Here is a 26,568-nt window from a genome sequence, read left to right as displayed (position 1 = left end):
GCATGGATTTGAGAATCACTTTGTTTTTTTTTTTTCCTAAAACAAGAACAAAACCTCCGCTTTCATCCTGGACTCTGCTTATACCTGAATCCATGCTTTTACATGGTTTATCTCAAAAATTGTTTTCCAAAATGCTCTTTTGCTGTACTCATGGTGCTGAAAGATGAAGATGTTTGGAGAAAATGTATTTTATTTAGCTTTGTTTTGCAAAAGTGTGCTAGGAAGGCTTGTGGGCATTAAAGATACAACAATGATCACTTTGGGCTAGATCCGTGGTCTAGACCATTTGCTGACAGAGACCAGAATTTGCTGCTTTATGGAGAAGTGAAAGACCCCAAAGTGTGGGAGGGTGAAAGGACCCTGCTTTTGTTTTATGGAAGTCTAGCTCTCTGACAAACACCTCTGATGACTCCAAGTGCATCTCCTCCCCAGCCTGATCCTTGTAGTGTATGGTTATTGTGCAGTAATGTCTCGCTTTTCCTCTTCTCCTCCCCTTCCCTCTGTCCAGCCTCGTGGCCTCATGTGTGTATCCACGTGGGGGTGTCCAACAGGCTTGGCCCCTTCTCCATCCTCCTTTCCCACTCCCGGTGACTCTCCCTGCCTCTCCAGACTGGGAGCCTCACCCCTGTTGTGTTCCTGTGTTGTGGCACAGGGAGTTTGCCCGTTGGAAGGTGAGGAACACAGCCATCGAGAGGAGGGACCTGCTCCACAACCCACTGCCCCTGATGCCCGAGTTCCAGAGGAGCATCCGCCTGCTGGGCAGGAGACCCACCACGCAGCAGTTCATTGACACCATCATCAAAAAGTACGGCACCCACCTCCTCATCTCTGCCACCCTGGGAGGTAGGTGGCACCGGGGCTGGCTCTGCTCAGGGGGCTCTGGGGGGTGGTGAAGGCACTGGGCAGTGCTGGAAGTGTGTCCAGTTTGGCATGGAGCTCCTGGGGTGAGCCCACCAGGGGTGAGGGGAGCAGGGCATCTGTTGTGAGGGACAGCTGGGGGAGCTGGGGCTGTTCAGTCGCCAGAAGAGATGACTGTCACTCTAGGACATGAAATAGAAAGACGTGGACACTGGATTCTCCAAGGGGAAAAGGAGAGAAGTTTAATTCTGACTCCAACATCTATAGATTTCCAAAAGTGACAGTGGATTGGAGGGTGACAGTGCCACCTCTCCAATGACACTGGACAAACCAATAGTCTATCAAATTTCTCCTCCTCCATAAAAGAATGCAAAACAATTAATTATTTACATAAAGTCTGCGAGAAAGTTCGTTACAAGAATGTAAATATCAGAAGGCTTAGAAGAACTCAAAAGAACAGGGCGACAAGATGACTTGAGAGGAGACCTCATTAATGCGTATAATTATCTAAAGGGGGGCCTAGAGCATGGATCAGGCTCATCCTGGTGGTGCCAGCCACAAAGACAAGAGGAACAGGCAGAAACTGATGCCCTGGAAGTTCCAGCTGAATGTGAGGAAGAATTTCTTGGGATCATTGGAACAAATTGCCCAGAGAGGGTGTGGAGTCTCCTCACAGGAGATATTCCAGAAGCAGCTGGATGCAGTCCTGTGCCATGTGCTCTGGCATGACCCTGTAGAGCAGGGAGGCTGGACCAAATACCCCACTGTGGTCCTTGCCACTCTGAACCACCTTGTGACTCTGAAAGCAGTGGGGGCACAGGCCAGGCTGCAGCTCCCCCTCCCAAAGCCCATCCATGTCCCCAAAGCCCACCTGTGTCCCCAAAGCCCACCTGTGTCCCCAAGGAGCCTTTGCAAATGAATTCAGAGTTTGAGGTGGGAGTTGTGCCCCTGTGCTGCTCTGACCACCGTGGCTGTCAGGAGAAACACGTCCCTCAGCTGGGGGACTGTCCTGCCAGCCCTGCACCACTGCCCTCAGCTTCACAACAGAACGTGTTCAGCCCTCTTTTTCACAGGATGAAAACAAATGTAGGGGGGAAAAGCATCCTTTCTTGCTGGAACTGGAGGAATTTTAAAGAGCTCCAGGAAAAGGGAGTTCAAGGAGCTGGGCAGGGAGTGTGAACAGAGGGGAAGAGATGGCCAGAAGGCTGAATGCATTAACATGGAGCAGACTTCTGGAAAAACAGCACTTCAGTAAAATTCAAAATGTATATGCAAGGGCTGCAGAGAGGTCTGTGTGTGTGCACAGAATGTGTCAGGGATGACATCAGAGAGAGCCCTGTAGGGCCATGAACTCCTGAGCAGGCGCTGCTGGTGGTGCTGCAGGAACATTTTGAGTAGCTACTGTTGAACACTGGAGGGGTGAAAATCAGCAGCTCCTATTGATGTTTACTCCTGGTTCCTTTTTCCACTCTGTATTATTTTCATGGTTCTTTTCCCCCTTTGGGGTGTGCCTTTCTTTCATTTAAATGCTTTTCTTCCAAGAACAGCTATCTGTGAGAAGGATTCTGCAGTGGTAAAGGTTCAATTTTACTTCAAAATTTGTTGTTGCTGCTTCTTTTAAAGTACCTCACCTCCAGCCTTGCCACATTGCTGCATTTGTAGTGAACTTTGAGGAATTTCTGGCCATCTGTCTGTTCCCAGAACATTCTGCAGACACTGGGATGAGATTAGATGTGTGCATATGATTCATGCACAAATTAGGTGGTAGGTAAATTGGCACAGTTCCCCTGAAGTCCAATGGCCTCTGGTGTGGTGATGTCCTTCAAAGATCCTTGGGCTGCTCTTCCAGTCCAGGCACCCAAAGAAGTCCATTCCACCAGCAAGAAATGTGAGAGAAAGGAGGTTTTCAAGCATTGAAGAACACAAGTGACTGCTTTCTTCAGGCCTTAATGAAGTCTGGGTAAAGATAAACTGCTTTTTATTGAGGAATTCACTTTTCAGGACCGTGTTTTACAGAGCCCAAGACAGCCAAGTAGAGATTTTTTTTTTTTTTTTTTTTTGCTGGTTTGTTTTTTTTCCATTGACATTCCTCTTTTTCTTGCCACTCACATCCATGAAAATTCAAAATAAGAAAGACCCTTGATGGTAAAATATATTTTTAATTTTGCCTGGTTGCTGAAGTTGTAAATTATTCACAGGGGCTTGTTTCTTCTCCTGATTTTACAACACAACAACTTTAAATATGCAGAGACTTGTAATGAGAACTGGTGTTGGAGGGGAGCACTAAACAGCCCACCAGCCCTGAGCATGGTGAGCAATGGTAGGGAGAAAAAGAGGATTTATCTTGGCAATGGCAGTCCCAGGGAAAATGCAGATGGAGCTGGGCATGCATTATCCATGGAGGACACGATCTAATCGCAGTCTGGGGGCTAGACAAGAGCTCTGGGGCATAAAAGCAGACATGTCCTGGCTCTCCCAGGAGCTGGTGTCTCCCCAGCAGAGCTCCAAGCAGTTCTGCCCTGGGTTACGGCTGTTTGTAGCCCAGCCTGGTGTCTGAGGAGGTGGCAGATAGTGACAAGCACGCAGGAAATTGCTGGCTTTGAAACGCCAGCTGCTGCACGGCCCCCAGGAGGGTGGGACATGGAGCAGCACCTGAACACAGCAGTTTTCACACCTGGCCACAGGAGGAACAGCTCTGGTGGCTTTCATCCTACCGAGCAGCCAGGGCCCCCAGAGCCCAGTGAAAACGCAGCTCTGCTCCAGTCTGCTTCTGACAAAGGCACTGGGGAAGGGTCACTTTGAGGGCATCCATGCTCTGGGATGGAGCACACAGAGCTGAGAGCCAATTTTCAGGAAAATCCCTCAAGGAAAAACAACTTTGAACATATCATTCACTTAATTAAAGGAGAAATTAAGACTTAATAATGCAGGAAAATTCTGTTAACCTCTCTTGATCCAAGAGTTGCTTTCCCATGTGACCCCTCCATGGGGATGCTGTGCTTTTCCAGCTCTGCACAGTGCTACACAAAATAGGTTTCCAGCAGCAGTGTCCCTGCTCAGCACCCCTCAGTCCTAGGGACAGCACTGCTCCTTCAGGAAAAAGCATTATTGCTCATGGACTTCTCTGTTTTCTTCCTTTTGAGGGAAAAAATGACAACTTTTGTGGGGAAATCACTGATCCCCACTGCCCCAGAGCACGGGGTTCTCTTCTCTGCTGTGTTTCTTAGTGCCTGGTTCATGTTGTGTAGGGACCAAATCCAAGAGGAGATCTGCTGCTGCCTGATGTGATTCCACCCAGGCTCCCAGCCTGCCCTCTGGCCCAGGATTCCAGCTTCAGCATTCCAGACTCAGCATTCCTCTAGTGAAAATGAGCCAGGCTGGAATGAAAAATTACTGATTTTTGTGCCTTGGCTGTTAATATGAGGCATTATTTTTTTCCAGGAAAAGTAGGGTTTTTCCCAGTTATTGGTGCAATTGATGAAGAGTTGATGGCTGTGAATCACAGCTAAGGGGAGCATTATCCCAAATCTTCCTTCTCCTGCCACAGACTCACAAAACAGTGGTGAAATATAATTTCTCATTTCTCTCTGCTGCATCTCCTTGCAGTTAAATGCTTCTGTTACATGAGAGATCCAGAACTTCTAGCTCAAAATACACCTTCCCACTGATCAAGCCTTTTCAGTGGCAAATGAGTTAATTTGCTAAAATTGACAAAATTCCTTCAAATCTCCCTGAAAAACACAAAGAGATGAAACTTGGAAATGCATTGAGTGGTCAGTGCAGTGACCACTGCTCCTCACACTGATCACTGACATTTTATTTATCACCTGTGCCTTGTTGGCTGTTTGCTGTATTCAACTGTTGTGTCTCATCAGATACAGGGGGTTAAATCCTCTGGAAGATGGATTGACTTTGTTTGTGTGGACAGAGCCTGATGTGGCAGAGCCTTGGTCCCTGCCAAGGTCTCCTCACAAGCTCCACACATAAAAATGGTAATGGTGATAAAGGAAATCAAAGCTGGTCATTTTCCAGGGAAAGTGTTTTTGTGAGAGGTAACAATAACGACATTGTTACTACCACAGCTTTGATAGTGGTGGAAGGCTAGTCTGCTATTTTCAACAAAATATTAAAGAGAAAGTTCTACATGCCTAACTTCTTCACTTAGGTCCTGCAAACTTAATTAAAAGATTTCAACTGATCAATTATTTTGATGAAAAGTACCTTCTTTCCACAAAAAAAAAAAAAAAAACCAACAAAAAAAAAAGGTGAATTTTTCATCTCAAAGCCAAAGGCTGAATACTCAATACAACTATTGCTTGAAAAACTGAAATCTAATAAAAATATTTTGATTTCCAGCCAGAATATTTTTGGTTTGTTTTCAGGCATTTGGCTTTCAGATAAAAGCTGGAAAATTTCCAGGGAAAGTGAGGGGGAGATCTTACTGGGATTTTGGCTTATTTTTTTCATACATGAAATAAAAGAAATAATTTGGATGAATCAAATTGTTTTAGCTAATAAGAATTTTAAAGAAAAGTAAGCCCTTGCTCTCTTAAAAAAAAATTATGCAAAGATGATGAAGAGTGAGATATTTTTTTGGCCTTGAAAGCAGTGGTACATATTTTTTGGACCATGCCATCACTGCCAGAGGCAGTGCATTCATCAGTGGTTCATCTATCAAATCAGAACAAGCACCATTCTTCTCATTAAGAGAGTTATGTAGAAATGGCACATTCCTCTTCTAGTTGTGTCTTCTCTTCATTTATTAAAATCCAAGTTTCACATGTTAAGGATGCAGGATGGAATTCCACTTTTTAAGACCTCTCACAATGTCAGCCTTATGTTAAGAATGAACTGGATGTTAAGAATGAACAGTGTCTCACCCAGCACAAATTGAATTATTAGGTAAATAGTCCTTCTGAGCTGCACGTCCTTTTCAGATGTGCTTTGTTACATTCAGGTCTCTGCTGATGTTTATCAGTTCTTAACTGCTTCTCTCCCAGATTCTCTGTGGTTTCATTTCAAAATCACCTGCTTTTGTCCCTTACCTTGCATGGTATTTTCACTCGCTATTTATATTCCCTGGATGAGACTCTGGGAGAGGAAAGAAGGCAGCAAGGGTGGTTAGTTCAAATTAACTTTCTTATTTGCTCTTTCCTCTGATTAATTTTCTTTACTCAACCCCTTTCCCTTCCCCTTTTGCAAGGCCACTGGGCGCTGAAGAGGTCCAAGTAACATTTGTTTGTCCACTGTGCCTACCTGCACACAGTGTTCTACTTGCAATCATCATCCCTTCCTTCTAGAAGTCAGGTCAGACAGAGACTTGCACAAAGTGAGATCTCCTCTCAGATGTGCATCATTCTGGAGGCACTGCCCACAGAGAGAACGTACCTCAGGTGGGACAGATGGGCTGAATCCTTGGTGGCAAAGCTCTGCTGGCTAAAAAATATCCAAAATGTTGTCTACTCAATTCAGTGGAGCTGCTTTACTTGTCTGGTGGACTTGGCCTGGCTGTCTGAATAGAGGAGGAGGCTTCTCTGTGTCCCCCTGGGGTCCTGGTGCTGGTGAGGAAGGGTGGATTCCTCCAAGAGTGCTCCAGGTGTTGGACTTCTCTTTCTTTAGGTGCAGCAGATGACACCATTTGCTCCTGTTAAGGTGGCCCTGCCTGGCAGCCTGAAATCTCCTTTTCTCTCTGCTGCAGGAGAGGAGGCCTTGACCATGTACATGGACAAAAGCCGCCTCGACAGAAAGTCAGGAAACGCCACCCAGAGCGTTGAAGCTTTGCACCAGCTCGCGTCCTCCTACTTTGTAGATCGTGATGGCACCATGAGGAGACTCCATGAGATCCAGATCTCTACCGGAGCAATCAAGGTACCACATACTGCCTTAGGAAGAGGAAAAAGATTGTCTGCCTTGTATGGATTCTCTAGGGATGTGGGGCAGGACTTTGCCAGTCTGATGTCTTATTTGGGCACAAGTTGTTTTGTTCCCAGGTTTTCTCTTATTCAGTTGAAGAATTGATTTCCCCAGGATCACTAATGTCTGAAAAGAGGTGGGCATTCAGTGAGATGGTTGTGTAGGACAGGAGACTTTCACTAAGTGTGACAGTGACTTCTGGAAGGAAGAGAGGGAGCAGAGGACCCAGATCAGTGATGGAGGTTGGAAGGGAAAGGCAGGTCTGTGAAATGAACAACCCTGTGCCACCTAGGAGTATTTGTCTCCTGGGGTGTAAGGCTGCCAAACATTTCTCAGCTGAATTTGCTATAAGAAATGGTGAAAAACTCACTGTGGCATTACTGAGGCATCTGGAATGAAACGGACTGAGAGACAGCTTGGGGGTTGCAGCAGGAAGGAAGGGAAGCTGCTCAGAGAATACAAAACAGGGAAAATGGCTCTGCAAAGGCTGCCTTCTCTGAAAGCAATCATCCTACACTGGGCAGGGATTTTATTGTTGCTGAGTTCACTCCAGGGAAGGTGATGTGGATGGAGTCGTCATTGTTAGCCATTTCTGAAAGGTTTCAGCTCTCGTTATTGTTCTGTGCTGTCTCATGGCTGAGGCTGTTCCCTTCTGGATGGGAAATTGTATTGAGATATTGAAACAGTGACAGCAGATAATCACCCGTGGTGAATTCCAGAAGGGCAGGAAACCAACAGCAGCAGCACTGCAGGTCATCTGTGCCTCCATCCATCCTCAGCACAGGGCTGCTGTTCACATCTGTTGTGGGAGCACCAGGCACCACTGTGGGCTGGCAATCCATCTCTGTTTCTTGCTTTCCAATAAGAGAAGCCAGGGAATAATTCCTCTACAGGCTTCTGATGTTCTCCAATGGAGATCCTGTGTGAGAAAAATCAATCTGCAGGATCCCATTGCCAAGCCCAGAATAACCTGAAATACCCTAAAGAAAGCAGCCATAATTCATTCTGATTTTTCAGCTTGAGACTGCACCAAACATTAGCAGGGTCTGTGCAGGGTGGGGCATTTTTTCCCAGCTAGGGAAGATGTGTTTTGGGTTATATCAGTTGGTGACAAGGAGTCCTTGAATTAAAAGATTTAAAAAGCCTGGGGAAGGTATGGTGCTGCAATCAAAGGGAACATTCTCTCTTTTCTACATCCTCTGTAGGTAACAGAAACTCGGACTGGCCCCCTGGGCTGTAACAGCTATGACAATCTGGACTCTGTGAGTTCTGTCCTTCTGCAAAGCACTGAGAGCAAACTCCACCTGCAAGGTAGGGCCCAGAAACCAGGGAGGGGGGTGGAAATGGGAGAGGAGTGCCCTTTTTCTAAGCCCTTCCCCTCTTTGCTGGGATTCTGCTGTGTCTGGAAGTTCCCTGCAGCTTCTGGTGGCTTCACACGAGGCTCAGCTGAGCAGAGCTGGGGCTGACCCCAATGAAGTGTCTGTCTCTGACACTGAATATTGATGGACTCCTGTATATGATACACACACCAACATAAAATAAAAAAAAAGTGACCTCTTCCATCAGTATTGAAGGAGAATTCTGCCCACGTTTCTCTGTCCCTCCCAAACTGCTGATTTGTGTAAGAGGTTTGCAGATCAGCTTTCAGGACTCTCTAATGACCATAATCTTTGGAAAAAGTCAAAGAGGTTTTATTTGGATGCTAGAAGCCATGGCTTCAGTCCCAGATGGGGAGCTAGTCCAAAAGTCAACAGACAGAGGTCATGGCTGAATTAATAAATAAATACATGCTGGTTAGCAAGAAGTCAACTTCAGTAGAAGGAGGAAATTCACTGGGCATGTAATTCATGAAGGTTATTCCCAAGTTTTTGACAAAATAAGGGAATGTGGGATTTAATTGCTCATTTGCCCAGATGGTTTTATTTCTCAAATCCTTGTACTTGCACAAATTTTAATTTTTCAGATGAATGGGCTACATTACATCTTCCGCTTTGAGTATAATTTGGCAAGTGCTGTTTTAATCTTTGGTTTCACAGAAACTGAGTTTCATTTACCAAGTAATGTTGTGGATATAATATTATTGTTGTTATTATTTGCCTTTAAAAATAATATGCAGGTTGTTTTCACTATGGCAGTGATTATCCAAATCACTGAGTTCTAGTTCTTACCTAATTAACAATAAGCAGTTTGAGAGGGTTTTACACTGTGATGATAGCTGCTGGTAATGAAAACCCAAGGATGACACATGAGATAAGTGGGGAAGCAGCTAAATCAGCAGGCAGCTTGGGTTATAGGCAGACAAGTGGGTAAATCAATAGACCTCTATTGCTTATCTGATCCTACAAGAGAGGAGATAAACCAAGAGAGGGGGAAGGAGGTGGAGGAAGAGGGAAAAATTAGGAGAGAGAGGGGATGAGGCTGTGATCTCTGATGGGAGCAGACAGAGAACCTTGGGGGTCAACCACACGTGGGTTTGATGGAGCTCCATGGCTGAACCCAGTGCAGGCAGAGGCTGGGGCCAAGCCAAAGGAGACAGCCAGGGAAGGGAGGAAGGCAGGAGCTCTTCCTAATAGAACAAAGTGACCTTTAAAGCTCCACCTGAGTTTTCTACCTAATCTGGAGTGTGGTTCTTGGGATAATTACCCAGGATCCTTCCTCTGCTCTGAGAGGCCTCATTACAAATTAGTCACAGGGCTGCAGCAGGTAATGGATCGTGACCGAGTCTCCTCTGATCTGATTAGCAGCCGAGCATGAGCTGCTGACAGAAATCCATGTTCCTGCCTTTGTGTCACTCCAGCTCTGAGCCTGGCTCAATAAAAGAGCAGCTTCTTCGTGACAGGGAGAATTTCTCTGTCTGAACTTGCTGCTGCCCAGCCCTGGGACTTGGGGTTTCAAAGCTGTGCCTTTCAGGAGAGACAATGGGTGAAATGTGATTACTCTGGTCTGGTTGGCAAGGTGGTGATCAGCCAAAGGCTGGACTCGAGATCTTGGTGGTCTGTTGAGGCGAACACCCCATGTGTGGAGACATGAGGCTTGACTCCATGTTTCTCAGAGGCTGATTTATTATCTTATATATTATACTAAAATACTACATTAAAACTATACTAAAAGAACAGAGAGAAAAGATGATCAGAAAGCTACAAAGAACAGGACTAGAATAGAATGCATAACAAAAATCTTGTGACTGCTCACAGCCTTGGCACAGGTGGCTGTGATTGGCCATCAATTGAAAACAATCCACATGGACCAATGGAAGATGCACCTGTTGCATTCCACAGCAGCAGATTACAGTATTGTTTACATTTCTTTCTTGAGGCCCTCAGCTCTCAGGAGGGAAAAAATCCCAGGAAAGAATTTTTAATAAAATATCATAGCTACATTGGTCTTTTCCAACCTAAATGATTCCATGAACCCACGTAGGGTTTGGGCAGGTTGATTTCGGGGAGGAAGGTGCAGGCTGACTGGTGCTGCACTTGTGGTTACTGGGACAAAAAAGAATCACTAATTTCTAAACCAGCATCCTTGTGGGCCCAGCATGCATGACATGCTCTGGAGTATGTATATGCATGTATATACACAATATTTATCACAGAAGGTCTCCCTTTTTCCCAGCACTCCCTGAGCAGGATCCCTGTGGTGATGCAGGGCAGGGTGCCAGCAGCTCTACAGCAGCCTCTTGGGAAAGGGGGATTGGTGTTCCCTGCACAAGCGTCCTAGGAAGAAATTGGAAAATTTGACTGAAAAAAAGCAACACTTTGAAAAATTTCAGGAAATCCAGATTTCAGAGGCATGTCCTGTTGTATCAATGCTGTTATTGAGAGTATATGTCAATATTGGAGCATAGCACTATTTCAGTGAGGTGCAGTCCTTCTGTGCTGTTCTAAACTGTGCAACAATAAACAGGAAATGTTGCATAGCAGGTATTTGCTACATCAAATATGGTCATATATTATAATACTATCCATAATGCATGTTGTATGCAATACTTATATATTATTAAATATATTATATTTAAATATTTAGTATTATAATCTTATATATGTGTAAATACCCTTATATATTATACATCTATAACTACATAGAGAGATGTATCATATACCTGCATAGCATATATGATAGTATAACATTAGAATTTACATTACAACTACTATTAAAGCTTTTTCCAAGATGGAAAGAACAGTAATGGCAACACAAAACATTTCAGCTTTTCACTGCAGTGAAATGAGGGAGTATGAAAAAATACATTTAGAAAGTCAAAAGTGCTTTTGGAGTCAACATGCTCTCACAAAATGCTTCAATGGAACTGCATTTTCAACACAGAACTCTTCTGTGGAAAATGTCTCAAATAGCTCTAATTTAGAGCTGGGGAAATTTACCTCTTTTAATGCAGGAAGCCTTTTATATACAGTCTAAAGCCAAACATCTATCTCTAATAGATTTTTCTGGGTGAATTAAGGACATGTTCCCTTGTCAGATACTTCATATTCTGCCTGTAGTTATCTAAGATAAACCTATACCAAATCTGTGCTGCTCTTCATTTTTAAAGAGGAACTTCATGCTTTACAAAGTGGCAGAATTCTCCTCTGATCAATAAATTACCTTCAAAACTAAGATCTTCAAGTCAGCAGCAAACTTTCTTTATGCATCTGTTATCAGCTCCTGAGGCTGCTGTTGGGGATCAGCCCATTCCTTGTGCCCCCTGGCTTGGATTGAGGGATTCTCCCCATGGAAATGGTCCAATATCCCAGTTTTTAAGACCAGCTTGCCCCTCCTCTTGGCTGCTGACATGAGGTTGTTTCATCAGTAGACAGCAGTGAAAGATTGAATATATATAGATATGTGTATATGTGGTTTTTTTGGAATGTTTGCAATATCCAAATACATTTCTTAGAGAACAACACAGCATTTGGGATATTTTATTAAGGTTGTGGCTGGCATCAGGGCTTTCCCTGCTAGCAGAAGCTGCTCAGTGGGGCTGTTATATTCCTTGGGATTACAGCTTTCCTGCTTTACAGGCAGCAACAGAAGCACCCAGAGCAGTGGTCTCAAACGATTGATGCTTTACTGACAACCATAACCCACAGAATTCCAGCAATATTTAGTCCCTGGGCATGGGAGAGAGCTACACATGAAAGAGAGGATGCCAGGACTGGGTGAGGTGTTGCTGCTGGCACAGAGCTTGTAAAATCTCTTGCTGAGATCGGATCACAGAGATGCTCAAAACTAAAGCAAAAAAATTGATATGAATCTGCCCTTGTCTGGGGATGATGAGGAATCTGTGAATATTTATGTGTATATATAAAAAAAATGTTTCTGTGGAAATAGGCACAGCTGTATTTCAGTAACACTGGTTTCTTCCACAAGGAAATTCCTGGCTGGAAGACGTGAGTCACCTGTAATCCCAGCAGCCTGTTTAAAGTCAGGGGGTTGTGTTTGGAGTTGCACACTGGTGCTCCAGTGAGTGGCTGGATTTGGGTGTCACTTGTGCAAACACAGCTGAGTGTGGGCTTCTTGTCAAATTCTTCAGGCAACTGATGGGTTCCAGCAAAACTGCTTTTCTGATGAAGTTAAGTAATTATAAAAGTGCTTTGTTGAGTTGGTGCTAAGTGTACAGAAATCTGATTGCCCCTTAAGCATGATATTATTTCTTACAAGAGGATGTTTTCCTGGAAATGTTATTTTTTTTCAGAAGTCATGAGTTTCATGGGCAAAAAGAGAGTATCCATGTGAAGCACTGTAGTAAAACATGTTGTGTTTTGGAGATTACAGAGTATCCATGTTTCTGCATCTGCTGGAATGCACAGTGGATGCCCCTTGCAATGGGAGGTGCTTTCCCTGAAACTTCAGTTGCTTTTTTCACCCCTAATCCCTCCAGAAAAAAAAAAAAATTAAAAAAATCTCCAAAGCCAGGACCATTTGTATCTGGGACCAAATCGTCTGTTGTGCTTTATCCAAGTTAAAATTCAAAGAGAAACTATGGAGGACTTAAGAGCCTGAGGTAATTTGATCATATTCAAAGAGCCAGAACAGGTTGCTCCTCCATGAAGCAGAGTGGAAAATGTGCTCATGAGACTTGGACCATGAATGAAGAGTCAGTGCACATCAAGAAGTCCAGCTCTGCTCTCATGTGAACTTGAAAGCTCAGTGAGTGCAGCTGCCTTGGGGCTCTCTGCTTCCCTTTGTGGATCAGCTCTCCAACAGCACTGCACTCTCATTCCATCCCGAAGGAAAGTTTGGGATCCTGGCAGGTGGGGCCATCACTAATACCAGTGTGAGGATTTGACAAGGGACCATCCCTCAGTAGTGGTTGTTTCAGATAAATCACAGAATTCCAGAATGGGATTGGAAGGGACCTCAAAGCTCATCCCATTCCACCACCCTGCCATGGGCAGGGAGACCTTCCACTATCCCAGGGTGCTCCAAGCCCTGTCCAGCCTGCCCTTGGACAATTTCAGGGATCCAGGGGCAGCCACAACTGCTCTGGTCCTCCCCACCTTCACAGAAGAATTTCTGGACAATTTCAGGGATCCAGGGGCAGCCACAGCTGCTCTGGGAACCTGTGCCAGGGTGTCCTCACCTTCACAGGGAAGAATTTCCTCCTAATGTAAAATCTAAACCTACTCTCTTTCAGTTTAAAGTCTCTCCCTCTTATCATTACAATCCCTGGAAAAGGCTGAGCTTCAGGACTTCCTGAAGACAGCAGGAAGAATTCTGAGCTTCTTGTTGAGACACATCTCAGAAAAGACCAAAGGGACCTCAAAATAATGATCCTCTGCAGGCTGGTTTTGAGGTGTTTGCAGGGATGCTGTCCTGGTCAGCTCTTTGTGTGTTCCTTCCAGTCCCCAATAGCAATGCAGAAAAGGCAGCAGGATCTATGCAGAAAGTGTCTCTGGACTGGAAATCCTTCCCTGTGCCAGTGTCACAAACACATTCCCAGCTGGAGGGTGCTCCAAGCTCATCCTGCCTGGGGGCTGCCAGTGGGGTCAGGCAGAGGGGCAGCGTGCTGCCACCAGGCACGGTGCTCACCCAGACCAGGGCCAGAGGAAACAGAGCTCCCTGTGCCTACCACAGCCTCCTGAGCCCCCAAACCTGCTCTTCCAGAGGGACCTCATTAAGGCTGAGGTGCTTCTCTGGATCCAAAAGCAAAAGGGTAATGGGGGTGCCAGGGTCACCACCTGCTGTTTTTCTCTTGTCTGAGGTGAACACAACCCATCAGAGATGGGCCTGCACTCCTGAAAGGGGTCACAACCCTTTTTGCCATTCCTGCACACTCTCATCCTCTGAATTATTGTCTGATTTTCATTCCACTCCAGTGAGCTGTCAGGCATGGGTCTGGTAATGCAGGGCAGCAGAAACACAAACAGATGGGTAATTGACCCGCGTGCCTTCATTACCCCGCAGCTCAGCGCTGCCATCAACTCCTCGCGCTGCCACTCCAGCCCTGGCCTTTTCCAAGGGGGGTCCCCTGAAAGGCTTGGAGTTATTGTCCCCTGCCTCGTGCTCCACAGACACTGACAGGGGCTGACAGGCAGCACTGGCCAGGTAGAAGCAAACAGCTGTGAATCCTCAGGGAGATCCGCAGGCAGTCTGGAGGAGGACGGGATGGAAAACCACGTACACCGTGCACGGGGCAAACACTAAAACTGTTATTGCATCCTCTGGTACCCGAGCAAGGGGGCACTTACACTGATGCCTGCACAGATGGATGCATACACAAACACTTGCCATGCAGAAAGGGACAAGGGGATAGATCTCCCTGCTAATGTAAGTCTGCCAAGCAACACTGAAATCATCGGCACTAAATCCATTTGCACTTTTATAGGATTTGGCAAGTAGCCTTTCTAGCAGGGAGCAAGCTGTGAAGGCTCAGGTGCCCAACTCCTGTATTTATGCTGTGGGAACTGGGCACTTAACTCTGCAAGGGACTTTTATAAATCCCCTCTCGTGTTATTTTCCTTTCTTCTGTTTTCTGTTCCTTTTTATTTTCCCTTTCACTGTGTATTTCCCTTTTTTCTGTGGAACCAAACCCATTTAGTATCTCTCAAAACAGGTCAGGACAGCAGAATGCTCATTGCTTCAGAACTAGCACTTGGTTTCAGGAGACAAAAAACACCACACCTGGGAATAAGGGAGGCTTTGCATTCAGGGTCTTGTACTGTGCTGGGGTCTGAGAATGGGGTGAAAGGGTTTTGGGAAGGGGAAGTTTCTTGTTACCTTTCTCCTGCATAGGAGATGGGCTCTGTTCTCAGCTAAATCACTACTTGCCCTGGAGGAATGCAATTTGTACCTTCTTTATTCATGACGGCTTTTAATTCTTCACTATAACTTTCTCAAGCTGTTAATGAAATGGCTTTTGAAAAGAGGAAAAAATACCTGAAATTACTTTTTTATTTCCTTTTTTTTTTTTTATTTTTTTCATCCATAATCCTGTTGTTCTCTCTCCAGGTCTCCAGATCATCTTCCCTCAGTATTTACAAGAGAAGTTTGTCCAGTCTGCCTTGAGTTACATCATGTGCAATGGGGAGGGCGAGTACATCTGCAGGGACAGCCAGTGCGGCTGCCAGTGCTCCGAGGAGTTCCCGCAGTGCAACTGCCCCATCACCGACATCCAGATCATGGAGTACACCCTGGCAAACATGGCCAAGACCTGGACAGAAGCCTATAAAGATCTGGAGAATTCAGGTAATTGAGAAAAACTCGCTTTTTCAATTTGTGGCAGGTCGTATCAGGTAAAAATCTTTTATTCCCTCAGTATAATGCTTTAGTTTGGCCAAAAATTAGAGGATATTGAACCCAATGGTCTTAGTCTTGAGGGAATAGCCTTTTTTCCTCTATTAAATACACAGACAGGAACATACACCACTCATGGAATTATGTGTACAGGGATATTTTCCATGCAAGTATATGTTTGTTAGTTCTGGCACAGCATCTTCACACAAGGTGCTCAAGAGCCACAGGCTGGTCTCATCAAACCCCTTCCCATCCCAGGGGATCTGACCCGGCACTGAGAAGGTGGGAGCCCTGTGGAGAGGGGAGTTCCAGTCCCACACTCTGTCCCTGCTGCACTCGATCCAAGCACAGGCCAGGGTAGATAATTATATTCAGGCTCCCTCCCCTTGAGATTTGAATGGGGGAAGGTGTTTTTCATTTGCCATGTTAAAGTGACATATTGCAGTGCAATTTCTGCCATATTCCACCCAGGGCTGGAGGCTTTTCAGGGCTAGATGGAGTGATTATCTTTATGTCTAAAGCTGCTGCATCTGATTCATCACTTTGATGCATCATGCGTGAACTTATCCTTTGAGATAGAAGTTGCTATCACAAAAGACTGCAGTATTAGTGTTTTGCTTCTTTGTTTTAATAAATATTCCCAATAACTTGAGGATTTTCTTCATTATGAACAGCAGAGGAGAAATCTCTGATGACATCTGAAGGCTTTTCCAATAAAGTGGACTGAAAGGCACAGGAGTGCTCTGAAAGCAAATACCATTTTGCACAGGAAGCCACTGAAAGCCCTAAACATTTGTATTCTGCTTCTGGTCTGTGTTGGATCCTCTGTTAATTTGAAAAAATTGTGCAGGGTGAATCAAGAGTTGCTGTGATTTGGAATAGTATCTTCAAAGTCAAGGAGGCTGCAGTGAACTGAAACTGCTTTGAATCAGCTCAGGAGATTTTTTAGCCCTATGCTTCACTGCTTGTGGGTAAATTGAGAAAAATAACATTGCCTTATTCTCGGCATTTTAGAATGGCTGGTCAAAAAATTCAGTGATTGTGGATTAAAAACAATGCCAACTTTTAATTAAGTCATTTGGTGGAGTTAATCTCTTTGTTTATTCAAGACTATTGCTTTCTGATGTAAATGGGATTTTAAATTTTTTAACACTGGCAAAAGGAAAATTTCATCTGTGAAAGAGATGTCTGACCTGTCAATTCCCCGTGGTGCCACCTTCTGCTGAGTCACTGCCTTAGGGATGGGGTGACTCAGCAGAAAGAGGGGCCAAGCTGCATCATGGGAGGTGTAGTTCCAGCCGTCAGCAAGGTTTGCTGTGCAGAGGAATAAAATAACCACAAATGCAAACAGACTTGTTAATTAATTGCAAATTCTCAGGGTTAAGAATGAACTATTCCCAGAAACAGGGAATATCCCCATCCATACCACTGACTTCCAGGCAGAGTTGTAAATAAATATAAATAATGAAGAAACTATGTTGGTTTTAAAGTACTTTTCTTTTTCTTCATCACCCTAATTTTAAACAATCCCATCCAGCTTTTGTTTTGCCAGATTTGCTGCTCATTTGTTTTTCCCCCAACGTTGCACTGCGGTAGCAAAATGTGCACACTGCACCGAAATTCCTGCCTCGCCCGTCTTGATGAAAAATGTACCACATTCATCATCACAGGGAAAAGAGCCTGGGCTCCTGCACAAAAAGGCTTTTGAGGAAATTGATTTATAAGGGGCGGGAAGCAAATGCAAGGCTTTTACTGCTGAAAGGTACCCGGAGTAATCAGCATGGTCAACAGAAGCAATTATACCTGATGGTGGTTTCAGAGGCCCACGGAAAAGAACAGAGTCAGGTCTGGGGAGGAGAAGGGCACTGGCAGCAGCATTAAAAACAGAGTGAAAACCTGAGGGATGACTAAAAAAAAAAATCTCTTGGTTATCTTTGGGGGAGAAAGGAGACAAGCAGATGTCCCACGGATGTTGGTAGTGCAGAGATGATGATTATTTTGATGAGGAGCTCGGTTACACCATGTGATGAGTAGGATGTGAACATCCACTTACCATCCATGTCAGGATGGGACTGACTAATGTACAGATATCCTTTGTTAGGCAGTGAGCATGAACTGCAAGTTGATGAATAATAGGAAATCTGTTATGCAAATATCTTTAACTTTGTACTATAGGATTTAAATTATCTGATTTTTTCCATTAATTCTATGGATTATTTCTTTTTTTTATTTGAAAAGATGTCAGCCTTTACAAGCTCTTCATTTCCTTCTGAAAATAGGATGAAGGAATTAAAAAAGAAAAAAAAAAGATTGGGAAAGGATCAGAAATAATGCAGACAATGTAGAGGAAAAGACGGCTATACTTCTTGTTGACTTGTTTGGGAAGTTTATGGCAGGGTCCTAGCCCAGCTTCCCTCTAGAAGCAGGACCACAGCCAGCACTAGGTCAAGTCAGCCTTGGTTTTGTCTAGCAGAGTCTAAAATGAGAGATTTTTATACATCTCTGATCATGTTCCAGCACTGCATTACCTCCAAGTGACGGAGTTTTGCAGTAAATCATTTTAATTTCTCAAGCTGCAAACTGCGTATTGCTCCTTGTTATGGAAACTGTCTCTCAAAAGAGGAGTTTTGCTCATATCTGTGAATACCTTTTGCTGTAATTAAATATCCCTTGTCCTCCTCTTTACCAAATGACACCAGTGCAGCTCCCCACCCCTGACTTTGCAGAACTTGTGCTCACAGCACCTGGGTGTCCCTCAGCTCTGCCCTCCCAGTCTCTGTTCATCCCTTTTAGGTGGATTCCCCAGGCGTAGCAGTGCCAAGAAAAGGTGAATATCAACTTCCCCAACCAGGATTCAGCCCAGTATGAAGTTTTTTTTTTCCAGTGAGAACAGGATGTTGACCCACCTCAGCCCCCAGGACCTTCCTCCGCTGATTGTGCCCAAGCCTGTGCTGACACCTGGGGTTTTTCTCTCCTGGTACAAAACATTGCTCTTGTCGTTATTGCATTTGATGGAGTTCTTATTGTCCCACTCATTGCATTTCTCAAGGTCTCACTGTGTCAAATATGGTTTTCTAGCATCAAAAATTGAGTTATTTTCCCCTGAGAAAGTTGGAACCATCTGGTTTTTCCTCATCTGAGGATATCCCAGCTGGGTAATCAGAGTCTGAGCAAACCACCCTTCTCAGGTAGGAAGGAGGGGCTGATCAGAAACAGAAACAGTATCAGAATATCTGAATGTGATGAAAAAAAACAAAAAACCTCAAACAAACCCTGCATAACGGTGGGTTTTTTTCATTATCAAACAAAATAAAATGGAAATAAAGTGATCAAAAAACAACAAACACAGGAAACAGCAACACTGAACAATATATTTTTCGATCAATTGGATTTGTTCTCTTTGGCTAAAATTGACACCTTGTGTTCTCACCCGAGCCCTGCAAACTATTTTATTTTATTTTCCTCATTACAAAATGCAACTCATTTGACTTCAAATGGAGTTAAATGAGAGGTAAGAATCAGAATGTTCTTTTTAAAAAATGCAAAAGCAGGACATTTTAACAGCATCCAAACCTTTCCTCTGGGGAATTTTTAAAGCTTTGTTTTCCCCCTTTTTTTTTAATTACACAGCAAAATGCTTTGCCTTCAACAACAAACAGCATTTCAGGACCAGCTGAAAAAAACTGCAAATGAGAACTCTTTAACTGAAAATGATTGCAACTCCCAGCTTTTTGTTTATAACCCTTAGACTATCACCTCATGTTCCAGGAAATTTCTCTGTTGTTTTTTTTTTTTTTTCTCCACCATGCACATTTTAATTGTGTTGTTTCACCTTGATATTCACTATAGGGGTTTTTTTTTCCTATTTGGAAGCAGCAACAGCCATGGAATTAGTGGCTTCCTGGGGCAGAGTGACAGAGCAGTGAGTTAATGGACATCACCTTCCCCTGGCAGAGCTGATGGCCTCGTCATCTCTGCTCTTTCTCCACCCTGCTAATAAAACCTTTGTCACAGCTCAGAAACCTCCGTATTTCTCCCCATTTTTTGGTGTGTGTTCCAGATGAGTTTAAATCCTTCATGAAAAGGCTACCTAGCAACCACTTCCTGACCATTGGGAGCATCCACCAGCACTGGGGGAACGACTGGGACCTGCAGAACCGCTACAAGCTGCTGCAGAGCTCGCTGGAAGCCCAGCGCCAGAAGATCCAGCGCACCGCCCGCAAACTCTTTGGCCTCAGTGTCCGGTGTCGGCACAATCCTAACCACCAGCTGCCTAGGGAAAGGTACCTCCATCCTTCCTCAGGCGTGGGGGAGCTGGGCTGAGGGGCTGGTGGAGCTGAGCTTGAGCTTGGGACTACTCCCAACAGGAGTGTTTGGATGTAGGGGGTGTTGGCGTGGATGCTTGGGGGAAAGGATAAAATCTGGGAGTGGGTTGAAATTCCTGGAGGTGTAGGTAACTTTTTTCACATTCCTGACTACATTCATATCCCTTCTGTGTGGTTTTACCTACCCAGGGGAAAGGGCATAACTTATTCTTTAAGTTCTGCAAGAATATGTTTAGTCTGTTCTGCAGACTAAGCTGCTTTTTTTGTGGATTTCCCTCAAGATCCACAGCTGAGCTTTCAGCCTCTGCTTGCAGTTAAAAGAGACATGTGGAGCACAAGGTGCTTCAGCCCATTTTTGCATTGTGCTCCTCAATATCTCTAGAGTAAAAGGAGAAGCTTTAGTTTCACTTGGAATATATCACATTTTTGCTGTGAGATGCAGCGTGAACCTGTAAAACCTCACTGAGCAGAAGCCTTGCAAGGTTATTACAGGTGGAGAGAGCAGATTTTCCATTACTGCTACAGCAATTATTGATATCTAATAATCCCCTCCTGCTGGCTCCTTTTAGCCCTAACCCATAGCTGAGTTGCTTCAAGTCATTTTTAGAGACTTACATTTCTGGATTTTCATAAACATCTCTTGCTGTGTCTTTCTACATTGTCTGGACTAAGCAATATGGAAAATGTTGGGGGAAAAAAATGAGTCTGAGTGCCTTTTCTTCCATGCTTCTCTTGGAAAGGTCAGGCCAAGGTAATATTTGAAGAGAAACTGTTTGTCCACTTCCTTCATTACCTAAATATTCTGTTTCAAGACAAAATTGACAGACTGACTGGTGTCTACAGCTCTCATCCAGCTCCCTGGCTGCTGAGCACGCTGACTTTTCATTTCATCACAGTGCAGCTCAGAAAACCCTTCCAGGGCTTAACACCTCTTTAATTACCAAGAAATCTCATGTTTCTAGACAAAAATTTGATGGACTTACTAGGGATGAGGAGAAATATCTATTAAATGTAAGAGATTATGAAATAAAGTCTTTGGAGAGCTTCCTAAATCTGGCCCATCCCTGCCAAGTGGCTGAGCTGTTCTGACCAGGCTGAGTGCTGGAGGAGCCACAGGCATGTCCAAGGTGGAATTTTTAGTTGTTTTTGAATTTTTAACAACAATAACAACAAAGTGAAGCAGCAGTGAGGAAATCTCCATCCGACCATGTTACTCCAAAAGATTCAGACAAATATGTCTTCAGCATTTATCATCTATTTTAAAAACCCAGCCAAGCAGAAAGGGAGCCTCCAACTACTACAATGAAATGTGGGGGAAGGAGGGTGGAATGGATGATGGCAGATGGGTTTTTAACTGACTGATGTGCTTGATTTGTTTAAGTCAACATCAGCAGGCATATTATAATTTCTTTTCTTGTTTGTCATTCTGCATCTGCAGCTAGGCAGGGGAGCAGTGTGGTGGGAGCTGTGTAGTGGAAGAGGTGCAGCCCATCATTCTCCTCACAGAGCTGGGAAATACTCTCATTTTCTAATTGTTGCTGTACAGAATGACAGAGGCTTATCAAGAATGCCAGTGGCTTTGAAAGGATGGCATGGTTCTATTAAGAGCAAGCCTCTCTCTCTTTAATACACATAATTGTAAGCCTGCATTATACATTCAAAGGCAATGTAAAAAAAAAAAAAAAAACAAACGAGATTGCAGTTGATTGTCCTCAGGGAAAGGAATAGTTGGTGTTTCCAAAAGGAAGATAAGAAAGGAAGAGTAGGGATTCTGGCAATTAGGCTGATTCTCCATGACCCTTTGCAATGGCTAAGGAGACAGAAATATTAAAAAAAAAAAAAAAAACAAACTATACATCTATATATCTATACATCTATATATCTATATATCTATCATCTATATTTTATCTATAGAAATATAGATAAATATCTAGATATATCAATATATAAATATATAGGTATAGACATATAGATACTGATATATTTGTTCTGTACTTCTTTTGTCAAAATCCAGGAAAGTTTACAGGTTTAAAACAGAGGCAAGTCTGCTGGTTGAAAAAGGAGACCACTCCTCAGTTAATAAAACTTTGATGTCGAATGATCACCTGTGATTTTATTTTAAAGCACTGGATGTAAAATAGAAATAACATCCAATGGAGAGAGGGGTTATACATGTTCTGGCTTGCAGCCAAAATACATCTCACAGCTGCTGAGGAAAAAAATAGCATTTTTTACTGCACTGTTCCATACAGAAAACCCAACAGTACCCCCAGAGCAGCTAGTGCTGGTTGGAAAGTGAAAAGTGTGTTTACAAAGGAAATTATTTAAGTCCCTGCCTTTTTTCCTGCAAATAAAACCCAAAAATCTGTCTGGCTCCCTGTTCCCAGCATTGCCAGGGAGCCACATGTCCAGTGAGCAACAGTCAGAAAACACTGCAAAGTAATTCTCACTCAGAGCTTGGCCTGCAGGTCATATTTATTTTCACTTTAGAATAATGGAATTATTGAGGTTGGCCAAGACCTCCAAGCTCAGTGAGTCCAACCTGGGCTTGATCCCCATCTTGTCGCCCCAACCAGAGCAGTGAGTGCCACATCCAGGCGTTCCTTGGACATCTCCAGGGGTGGGGATTCCCACCACCTCCCTGAGAATATTTTAAATGAAGAACAATGGCTACTCTGGCACAGGTTTCCAGCTGTTCAACAGTGGATCTTTCCAGCATCCTCCTGCTCTGACACCTCTTAGGTACAAAGCCATGACAGGGGTGTGTTTTAAAAAGTTACCTCCTGTCAGCTGAAGGGCTTTGGCTGGTCCTGTGTATATTCTTAACCTGTCCCAGTTGCAAGAAAAAATGGGGTAATTTATAACACTTCACTTCTCTCTCACACTTCCCATTGTCGTATTTGTAGCTGATGCTCAGCTCTGCCCTGGATTCTGCATTTTTATTTAATTACATCCTTTATTGCTGCCATCAGCAGATGGTGGGTAGTCTCCTGTTTCATTTTCTTGGTTTTTTTAGTCCTACTTGTGTCTTTGCTGAAAGCTAAGACACACACACACAAACAAACAACCTCCCATCCATCCTCCACAAAGGTCATCTGGGGAACAGGAAATTTACTGGTGTCCATTGCAAGATATCATCTGAGGTTTCTTTTCCATTTTGTTCTGCTGGCTGTTAGTATAAAGAAGGACAGAACTATCCAGTAATTTTTTTTAAGCCAGAAGACACCCAAAATGGACAGAATGTGATCACCTGACTCTAATTTATTCCATTCCTATGGTGGTCCTTGATCCAGCAACTCAGGGCATTATCAACACTTAAAACCTGTGTAAAGCATCAGTCCAGCACTGAACAAATCCAGGTGCATTTGACTGGCTTTCCAAACAGGAAGCACAAAGATTCAGATTGCTGAAAAGTGAGCAAAAATTCACCTGTGAGCAGAAGACAGCCTCAGCCCCCTGGGATGGTTTGGAAATGCTTGTTGCTGTCAGCTTGTGGCTGTGTTTTACAGCCACACTGCACTGTGCTGTCCCCTCCCCTCCGAGGCAGAGCTGTCCCAGGAATTAAGAGGAGCCCTGTGCACTTTGTAGGGACCAGGGCTGTCACTGTCTCCCTCTACAGCAGATGTTTATGGAGGTCACTGCCTTGCTCCCAAGCTCCTCAGCCAACCTTGTTCTTTCTGCCAGCAGAAGAGCTCCTCTTGGCTGGGAATAGGGGGAAGAGACCCTGGGAGCCCTGTACCACAGGAAGAATGTGAAAATTGTCTGTTCACATGTCCAACACTTCAGAATTTTTCTTCTAATGCCCTTCCTTTTTTCCTTGCCCTGTTTTTTCCTTCTTTTTACTCCTTTTCTTCCTGCTTTTCATTTCTGCCTGTTCTCTTTCAGTGGTTGCTGTTGCAGTTTTTCCCTTTCTCCACCCATTACTCCTGCCCACCGTGTTTCTCTCTCATTTTTCATTTTACCTGCACATTTTCCTCTCTTTCTTTCCCAACCTTTCTGCTTCTGCTCCTTGATTATTTCTTTCCTTCCAGTGCTTTCCTCTGTTTTACACTCTCATCGCTCCACTCACTCCCTCCCCCTAATCATCTTGCTGTTCTTTGCTGCTGTATCATTTAATGCCTTCTTTGATACAGCCTACAGCTTAATGATTATTCGGAGGTCAGGCGATGCAGGTGCCATGAATTTCACTAATCCAGCTCTGAGAGCCTCTGTCCATAATCACTCCTCCTGTTCTACAGGGGCTGAATCCTAATTTGTCATTAGCCAGTCCTCTCACTGCAGCACTACCAAGAACTTTTTGCCCAGAGGAGACAATGAAGTATTCATTAGCCAGGGGGGAGGTGGAGGGGAGGGAGCAGCGGCTGCACACAGGGTTCTGCTGAAGGCTGCTGAGAAAGGAGTTGCTGTACCCAGCTTTCCTGGGGCAGTGGGAAGGGAGGAAAGGGGGAAACAAGGCAACATGGAAGTGGGTTGTGCAAAAAGTGAATGTGGGTTGCGGTGTCATTTTCTAGGAGTCGTTCCAGGGCTGCAGGATGTGGGGTTGAAAGTGCTGATCCAGTAGCTGTGGGAGTGGTGGGGCTCAGGGGTGGGTGAGTGGGGCTGATTTTAAGAGAGTGACTTCAAGAGGTGATTATTAGCAGAAGACTTTTGGGGATTTTAAGGAGGAATAGTTTTAGCAGCTTTGTCTCTGTGCATCCTGGCTTCTACCCTCTTTTCTACTCTTCTGAGCTCTGCACCATAAGCAGAGGTTGCTGTTTGCTTTGCCTTGTCCTGTTATGGGTTTGTTTTTTAGAGGGTGGGGCCAATTGCCAATGACCTTAAGAGCAGTTTTCTCCTGCTAGCCTGGGAGTTCTGCTGCCCTTGTGATGTCCTGATAGCCCCCTCTGGCATGGCTTTATCAGCTCCATTCCCATGTCACTGTGGCCCTGCTGGGATCCGTGGCAGGACACAGTGCCCGTCTTGGCTCCTAGTGCAGATTGAAGAGAGAGAGCTCAGGTGAGCATTTCTACCTGGTAGCAATTTCTTGGAAGGATTTTGCTCATCACCAAAGGAGTAAACAGCAGATGAAAGATTCAGTCTAGAAATAGACTGGAATAGCTCCCAGAAGCCACGGCAGGGCATCGATGTTCTGAGAGCTCTGCCCTGAAAACACTGTAGCTCCAGCAAGATGCCAACACCAAGTCCCTGTGAGGCCTTACAGTGCTAATTCTTCCTTCTCCTCACCTGCAGGACGATACAGGAATGGCTTACCCGAGTCCAGTCCCTGCTCTACTGCAATGAGAACGGGTTCTGGGGGACGTTTCTGGAAAGCCAACGGAGCTGTGTTTGCCACGGTGGCACCAGTCTGTGCCAGCGCCCCATCCCCTGCATCATTGGGGGCAACAACAGCTGTGCCATGTGCAGCCTTGCCAACATCTCCCTCTGCGGCTCGTGCAACAAGGGCTACAAGCTTTACCGAGGCCGCTGCGAGCCCCAGAACGTGGACTCGGAGCGGAGCGAGCAGTTCATCAGCTTTGAGACGGACTTGGACTTCCAGGACCTGGAGCTGAAGTACCTGCTGCAGAAGATGGACTCCCGCCTGTACGTGCACACCACTTTCATCAGCAACGAGATCCGCCTGGACACCTTCTTCGACCCGCGGTGGCGCAAGCGCATGTCCCTCACCTTGAAGAGCAACAAGAACCGGATGGACTTCATCCACATGGTGATCGGGATCTCCATGCGCATCTGCCAGATGCGCAACAGCAGCCTGGACCCCATGTTCTTTGTCTACGTCAACCCGTTCAGCGGGAGCCACTCCGAGGGCTGGAACATGCCTTTCGGGGAGTACGGCTACCCGCGCTGGGAGAAAATCCGCCTCCAAAACAGCCAGTGCTACAACTGGACCCTGCTGCTGGGCAACCGGTGGAAAACCTTTTTTGAGACCGTCCACATCTACCTACGCAGCCGGACTCGGCTGCCCTCCCTCCTGCGCAACGAGACTGGCCAAGGGCCCGTGGACCTTTCCGACCCCACCAAGCGCCAGTTCTACATCAAGATCTCAGACGTGCAGGTCTACGGCTACAGCCTGCGCTTCAACGCGGACCTCCTGCGCAGCGCGGTGCAGCAGGTCAACCAGTCCTACACGCAGGGCGGGCAGTTCTACTCCTCCTCCTCCGTCATGCTCTTGCTGCTGGATATTCGGGACCGAATCAACCGCCTGGCGCCTCCGGTGGCCCCGGGGAAGCCCCAGCTGGATCTGTTCTCTTGTATGCTCAAGCACCGCCTGAAGCTCACCAACAGCGAGATCATCCGAGTGAACCACGCCCTGGACCTGTACAACACCGAGATCCTCAAACAGTCCGACCAGATGACAGCCAAACTCTGCTAACCCTGGACTTAGCAATGGACACTTTGGTGATTGATCCTTTTGCTGTATAAAAAAACAGAAAAATAAAACAAACAAAAAAAAAAAACCAAAAAAAGAAAAAAAAAAGAAAAAAGAGAAAGAGAAAAAAAAGTAAAAAGGAAGAAGTAAAAGTGGGGGAAAGAAAAGGGGAAAAATAAGATTTGTAAAATGTAATTAATATACAAAAGAGGAAAAAAAAGAGGAAATTCTTCATTTGTTGAAAACTAAACCCGTTCTAGCAGCTGTATAAGACTGTCAGGCATGTTTGTTATTTCTATAATCCGTCATAAAAGGGTAACACCGTACTCTCTCTTGACCTTGGGGGTGTTGCTTGCGAGTCCTCAGAGGCAGCAG

At 44.9% G+C, this 26,568-nt stretch overlaps 1 protein-coding gene across 1 annotated transcript in view; it reads left to right on the top strand.

Annotated features, from left to right (window-relative positions):
• The window catches only part of BRINP1 (BMP/retinoic acid inducible neural specific 1), an 86,634-nt gene extending 60,405 nt beyond the window's left edge, over nucleotides 1-26,229 (top strand). Inside the window, exons 3-8 of the mRNA XM_041475011.1 lie at nucleotides 653-843; nucleotides 6,557-6,726; nucleotides 7,977-8,082; nucleotides 15,217-15,453; nucleotides 19,562-19,784; nucleotides 25,056-26,229. Of these exons, the coding sequence (XP_041330945.1) occupies nucleotides 653-843; nucleotides 6,557-6,726; nucleotides 7,977-8,082; nucleotides 15,217-15,453; nucleotides 19,562-19,784; nucleotides 25,056-26,196 (2,068 nt within the window). The 3' untranslated portion in view covers nucleotides 26,197-26,229. The remainder of the gene's footprint in view (nucleotides 1-652; nucleotides 844-6,556; nucleotides 6,727-7,976; nucleotides 8,083-15,216; nucleotides 15,454-19,561; nucleotides 19,785-25,055) is intronic.
• The last annotated feature ends 339 nt before the right edge of the window (nucleotides 26,230-26,568 follow it).

This window comes from Pyrgilauda ruficollis, unplaced genomic scaffold (assembly GCF_017590135.1).
Source record: "Pyrgilauda ruficollis isolate IOZ18807 unplaced genomic scaffold, ASM1759013v1 scaffold34, whole genome shotgun sequence".
Classification (NCBI taxonomy): domain Eukaryota; kingdom Metazoa; phylum Chordata; class Aves; order Passeriformes; family Passeridae; genus Pyrgilauda; species Pyrgilauda ruficollis.
Note: the sequence above shows the minus strand (reverse complement) of the source record. Positions and strands in the feature narration are given on the sequence as shown.